This window comes from Ceratina calcarata, unplaced genomic scaffold (genome assembly GCF_001652005.2).
Source record: "Ceratina calcarata isolate Rehan_Ccalc_2016 unplaced genomic scaffold, ASM165200v1 scaffold253.2, whole genome shotgun sequence".
NCBI lineage: Eukaryota > Metazoa > Arthropoda > Insecta > Hymenoptera > Apidae > Ceratina > Ceratina calcarata.
In genome coordinates, this window is record NW_017147346.1 from 12761 (window position 1) to 19838 (window position 7078).

The window sequence follows — 7078 nt, forward strand, 5'->3', positions numbered from 1 at the left end:
AACAAGCAATTAGAAATTTCCAAAATCGTAGTTTTTCACGACTTCCGGTCCGCAGCTGAGATAAATTAAAGAATTTTTATATGTCCCGATGTGTCTAACTTTTTTATGTTTTTATTGATTCTTATGAAACTTTGTACATGTTACACGTTATGTAGTACATCAAACCTCCCAAAATTCCAAAGAGAATGTAGTTGTCTGATTCAATATTAAAAAAATTATTCCATTTTGAAGTGTGTCTAAATATTAATAGGAGTCACTATGTCTACATTTGCATCATTACGAGTTTTGTCCCTTGATTTGTACTATAAAGTTTTACTAATATGGATTTCTAATGGATCTCTAGAATTATAGATTAGAATATAAGAATAAATTGTGGTTGCTATAAATTATAAATTATTTATTGGCGAATGTGAAAAATATTTCTGTCATTAATGTTAATGGGCTCAGTAACAACAAGTAACATCGATAAACTTTGTACATACATATATCATTCGTGTTTTTCTACATTTTGTTACATTTTTTTTTAAACTACTCGATATAATAGATAAGTTGTAAATATGCGTAAACAAATAATTCTGCAAGTTTAAAGCGTCCAAAAATGTATTTACTGAGTGTGTAATTTTGTGGGGCCATGAGATCGCCTCTGCAGAACATATCGATGCATTAATAGCAGTTTTAAATATAAATAATAATAACTCTTTATTTGTATGTCTTTATTGTATAAAACATGGGATAATCATGGTGGTGTATTTAAATTTCGTCTCTCTCTCTCTCTCATTTTAATTTTCATCAAGGACATAAGAAAATAGAATCTAAACTAAATCGCGTACACTTGTATATACACCACGGTGTTTATCCGAAGAAAAAATAAATTTTATTATCATTTCTTTAAAAAGATAAAATATTTATTGTATGTTCTCACCTAATTTTGTACATATTTACAGATATACATACATATTCATTTTCCACTTATTGTCCGATCGCAAGTACTAACAAAATTTAAAACATGTATACTGGTTATTAAACTAATAAGAGAACTAGGGTTGCTTGCAACAACTAAAGAGAATCTGTAAAATGCACTTGTTCTTAAAACGTAATAGTTAAACGGGTAGGAGTAAGGTACGTTCGACGGCGCAATAGATCGAACAAATTTTGCAAGCAACCAACAAATCACAGCATTGCCTTATCACGGTGTCTCTTGAAAGCACCTGACTGATAAAGAAATCTTAGCTAGTCTTTTAATTGTTGGTATGTACATTTACGTATCGCTTGCTGCCAAGGGACAAGAATAATCTATTACCAGGGAATACATGGATTAAATGTGTTTTTATTAAGTCTCTGGCCTATTATCTGTAATCGACAGTGATTTCATACATAGATTGTACAGAATTGTTTCAAGAATCGAGAATAAACAAGAAATTAGAAGTCCGATTAAATAACAATTTGTTTATAATCCCTGCATCAGTCTATAATTTTCATCGATATTATCTAAAAGCGAATAATTGTTAAATTGATTACATAATCAAGTCCAGTTATTTTTTAATCATCCAAGTTACAATCTTATCTTTACACTAGCCGAATGAAGGATATTTAGATAGCGATAGAAATTACACAAAGAAAGTGAGTTCCTTGGGATATACTTCAGTTCTAATGCTAGGATTAGTTTAATAAGTACAGGTATTGTCGCGAAAATAGTGGATGGAAGAAAGCCATTGAAATTAATTGATATAACGTATTATATTATGTAATATACAATCGGTTCAAAAAGAATTATTTTATAATCATGTTATAATATTATTATTACTGACGTAAATATAATACAATATTAAGAATTTGTAAAATAATTAACAAGTTATTATTATAAAAATTATATATATAACGAATAAAAATGTTATCTTTTTTCAAATTACTCTCATATTTTTACCCTTGCGTTGATACAAGTTATGGCAGAGCTCTAATACAAATTCTATGTTCTGAAATTTGTGCCAACATTAATTAAAATCAGTTCGATACGATTTACAAATAAAATTCTATATAATCTCTTTATGATTTGTATTTGGAGTAAAGCATATTGAACACGCGTTGCATAAAAGTACTGTCCATCGACGTAGATTTACAAACATACGAAACATAACAGAAAAATAAAAACATACTGAATTCGCTGCACTAATTACATTGAAACACAGTGTGCACGTTAAACCTCGTTCTTATCGTTTTCAGAGATCGCGGACGTTTTGGTAAGTTTCTGTATCAAATTTTCTATGATCACTAAATCAGTTAGGCCTACAATTTTGTCAACTACGAGGCCACTTGAAATTGCTATAATTGCCGGTACAGCTTTCACTTCGAATAGATGCACCAGCTCTGGATTCGATTCTAAATTTACAATGGCAAGGTCTAGTTTTTCCATTGGTCCTATCAATTCTATTAATTTAGGCGTCAGTATTTTACAAGGGTCACACCATTCAGCGTGGAAATTTACAATAACGGGCACCGAACTATTCATCACCTTACTAATGAACTCGCTATTGTTATTTATTTCGAATTGCTTGTTTATGTGGTGGGACGATGATACGTGTCGCATCAGCGTAGCTGACAGCTTACTAGTATTGCGCAACATTTTTATGATCTTCACTTGCTCTTTTTGTTACAAAGCAAGTATGAATGCAGTCTTCGATCACTTTACATAATCGTTAACTTATTAGCTAAAACTGAAAGATTACACGAAGTTTATAAAGATTGGTATTGTACACTAATCCTAAGGAAATACTTACAATAAGTGTTTAGAGAACCCAATTAGTTATTCGAATCGGCTTGACTGATTCTGTTATGTATTAGGCCGATTATAGATGTTATTATAAACAATATGAGTAACGAAACACGCCAGATAAATAAACGATCATGTGCCTGTAACAAGAAATATTTATTTTTCGCATGAAAATTGTAATACAGCAAACCCTTAGTTTAACGGACTTTGGATTTAGTGAACGATTTAATTGGACGTACTATATGTAGCTTATTGTACATTTTATTATGTATATATCTATCGAATATGATCGTCTCGTACAAGAAATTCGTACCATGACAAATTCGACTAATTTGCAAGGTATTTGTTGTACGATAAAAACTTTTAGACACAAATGTTGCATGGATTCCGGGAGGACCGTGCTGTAATTTGTTCATTGTCTCTTTGTTATTGTATCGGGATACGACGGTCACCTTCAGTTTTTTTAAACAGAATGCCCAATATTTTCTCTCGAATTTCATTAAAGTAGCAAATTCTGACTAAAAGAAATATTATACCAATGAGGACTTAAAATGAATGATTCATAAAATATTTGTAAAACTAATTTTATTTCAAGAGTTGTTCGAAGTATCGTCCATTACAATCATTGAATTTGCGATTTTCAGATTCTGAGAGAATAAAGAATATTTTTTAGTATTTCTGCAGTTATTGTGACAAAGGCAAAGAAACAAAAAACAGATCAGAGCACTGCATATCCCCTGGGATGGGTCAGTGCGAATCTTAGAATTATTTAAATTGAAATATCTCCTAGATTACTAACTTTTCGACATACGTAAGCCAGCACATTTTTATAAAGAATATCTAGTTTCTATCTATTATCAGTTTGATGTATAAAAAAATATCACGTGCGATTTAAAGAAACAAAGTTGATCTTCAAATCTTCTAAACACTTTCACTTGTAGATAAGTTATGTACACCACGTGATGTGTCCCTCGAAACCGAACAATTTTTGTTTGAAACAGTCCTTCCTATCTCAAAGAATGTAGAAGTTATTCAAGTAACTTGCCTTAGGCGATTCACCCTGTGCCCTACGACAACACTTTAGACTATATAAAAAAGTCACAGTACAAATTTTGATACAAATCTGTCAGTCGATTTTCAGATTTTTGCTAACATGTAGTCAAACTAGTAGGGGTACTTACGTCTTTTTAGAAATTGGAAAAGTATGTTTCATTAATTTTAAAAGTGACTTAAGTCTATTTATAGGTATCGAAAACATTATTTTTTTAGCAATGTTTATTATGCTAATTTCGTTGGTAAATTAAGCGTTCGTAGAAACACAAAAACATTATATTGCCACGTTACCAGTTACTAATATTTTTAGATTTATTGAAACGCAAATTATTAAATATCTCGATTTTGAAATAAGTGGACTTTGGCCACTTTAAAAAAAATGGTTCGAGTGACAAACAACAGGAAGAATACTTCAGAAGGAGATCTAGGGCGAAGATTGTATATTAGGCGACAGTTAGAGCGACATTGTACTATTATACACTGTATTAATTAGTTATTGATTATGTCAGGAGACAATACTTACAGTGAATATTTAGAGAATCCAATTAGTTATTCGAATTGGCCTTATAGGTTCTGTTACTCCAAATTTAACGTATCCCACTAAGCCGATTATAGATGATATTATCAACAATATGAGTAACAGAATGCGCCAGATAAATAAATGATCGTATACCTGTAAAACAGAATATTTATTTTTCTATAAAAATAGAAATAGATGTGAGAAACTATTTATACATACCTTTTTGTCAGCAGTAGTAGATTTCTCTGATGCTCTTGGCAATGCAATTAAAACGATTGTACATATGCTAACGATGAGTATAGCAATAGTTCCGATTTTCTTTTCGATTCTTAAAGAGATAAAAAATATGAGCAAAGCTACCGCCCATAGGATTAAAATTAGAAATAATCCTATTCCAACTCCAAATACCAAGTTAGTCATTCCACTAAAAACAAGACAATCGAAATGTAACACCAATTATATAGAAAGACATTTTTATTACAACATATATACACGTTTTCTTTATAACTATTACATATTTTTATGTATTTTAGTTTGTACACATTGTGTCTAAAAATATTCTCTAATAGATATAAACAGTCTGCATTGTGCTGAAATACATGTATCTTTCGATACTATTTAGTTAAACGAGTTATTTATAGTTGAAAATATTTATGAAAGCTCTATATAGTTTGTTACGTACTTTATAAAATTTTATCAAACATAGCAAACACAAACGACCATATGATTATGATTTTGATGGTTGTGATCAGTTGTGATTGTGATGTTTTCTCAACTGTTTGAAAGTAGCCTTTTTCTTTGAACGAAAGTATCAAGAGAATAATGGGAAACAAAAGACGAGAATTTAATCAAAAGGATGCAATTGTTCACAATTGACAAATCTTCTAAATAGCGATATTTTTTATTTAATAATAAATTCGAGCAATTTACGGAGATGACAATACCATCTAGTGGAGAAATCTAAAAACTAATCGAAATGGGGGCGCGTAAGTCTGGAAGTTCGTGGATCACGTGATGTATGTGGGCGGAGCTTCGCAAAAGTTTAAATTCTCATTTTGAAAAGAGAAAAAGTTATATATGAGTAAAAAGTGTAAGGATTATTTATAGGAAAGAAAATAAATAATACTGATAATTAAAATTAAAAAAAATGTATTGTCATTGACAAAATATTGGTTATCGTTAGTACCATCCCACGAACATTCTTGCATGTTCACGATATTCCAGAATTTTTCAGATTTTTTCGTTGCGTAGAAGTAAAGCGAATAAAATAAATCAAAGTCATTTCTCTAAAAATTGTCGAGATGTTATAGATTTCAGTCGAGTCGTTTAGGATGCCACATTTATACACAGTTCTTATATTCTAATATAATTCTGATTTTTTTTAATATGTTTGTTCACCTCTGGATAATAAATTTATTTGAGCTGAGCAATCTATAGTCTGACATTGTTGTATTTATATTCTTATATGTACAACAGGGAAATATTTTGATTTTGTTAATCGCTGTTACAGGCCAAAGGCGAAAAAGTATCTCACTTCGCAACTTCCACTTCGTAGCTGTATTAATCAAAGTAGAAATACCTTGCATAGTTGAAATTGTCTTGCAAAATACTTCGTTTGTACAACGATAAAACAAAAATTCCAATGCGAGGTACTTCGTTCAGGACATTGAGTTATGAAAGACGAAGACATAAAATATTTGGTAACTCTCGTTTGCAGCTTCGTAATCGTACACGTAGATGTGAAAAAATTATCAAGATTTCAAGAATGCAAGACATTTCGCTGTATAATCATAAAATGAACATTTTTACGCAAAACGAAGAACATATGTATTCACATTGTATAAGGTGGGTTTCGGGACATGACGACTTTGAATAATTCGTAACGTATTTGTTGCACGATAAAATTCATTTCATTCGAATTCTTGTTAGAATTAATAGAAGCATATATAGTTTCAGTATGTATGCAATGGTAACTCTTTAATTTTCGTTGTTTTTAGGCTGATATTGGCCATTCCTGATGTCATTACGGTGGATTTGTTTAAAGCTTCCTACAGCCTCCTTTTATTCCCTCTTTAGGGTCACCAGGAGAGCGAGATCTAATCGGTCGGGTCCCGGGAGATCGATGTAAAACAAGACCCGATAAATCCCTCGAACCGATCACCGGATCGACAAGAAAACTGGCTGAGGAATGTGAAGTATTTAAATTGATTGAATTCTCGCAGAAGCGTCTATTTTTAATGTCCTTTTCATTCTCAATTTATCTAATGTTCCAATCCATTTGCTTAATACTCATCAACTTTTAACTGCCATTTAATGTTTATTATCAATGTATGTACATCTTAACAATAAATTGAGATGGTCGTGATTAACAGATATTAATAGTATTACAGAATATTATAAGATATTCTACACTTAAATATCAGATACATAAAATAATATGCTTCATTTCAATATGGTGTAACATTATTGGAGTGGGTGAGAGTGGAGGGTTATAAGAGGGAGAGAAAGGATGTGAGAGAGAGAAAGACAGATAAGGCAAGAAGCTGAGCGTTTTAGAGATTCTAAGAGAATAGAGCGGGTATAGGGGTAGATTGTTAATGTATGTACATAGGGGTATAAGCAGAAGAGAAACAGAGAAAAACTAAGTAGGACAAAGGCAAATTGGTAACTATGATTTATGTTCAGGTTTTTATGGAATATTCTTATTTTATTTCGTTTTGAAGGATTGTTTGGTTTCA

At 31.1% G+C, this 7078-nt stretch overlaps 1 protein-coding gene across 3 annotated transcripts; it reads right to left on the reverse strand.

Annotated features, from left to right (window-relative positions):
- Positions 1-1837: 1837 nt before the first annotated feature.
- On the reverse strand, positions 1838-5285 carry LOC108623140 (thioredoxin C-1). 3 transcript variants are annotated; one of them, XM_018021450.2, is made up of 5 exons: positions 5023-5285; positions 4560-4764; positions 4344-4493; positions 2775-2907; positions 1838-2705 (listed from the first exon to the last, which is right to left on the reverse strand). In XM_018021450.2, exon 5 carries the CDS (start codon positions 2618-2620, stop codon positions 2195-2197), a length of 426 nt encoding a protein of 141 aa, XP_017876939.1. In that variant the 5' UTR covers positions 2621-2705; positions 2775-2907; positions 4344-4493; positions 4560-4764; positions 5023-5285; the 3' UTR covers positions 1838-2194. The 3 variants fall into 3 exon arrangements, with proteins under 3 accessions (XP_017876939.1, XP_026667842.1, XP_017876938.1); XM_026812041.1 differs by having other exon boundaries at positions 1838-2711; XM_018021449.2 differs by lacking the exon at positions 5023-5285 and having other exon boundaries at positions 1838-2711; positions 4560-4827.
- Between the last annotated feature and the right edge of the window lie 1793 nt (positions 5286-7078).

Excerpts from the sequence above, each read along its gene's own strand:
- LOC108623140 (XM_018021450.2), bottom strand. The coding sequence starts at position 2,620 with ATGTTGCGCAATACTAGTAAGCTGTCAGCTACGCTGATGCGACACGTA.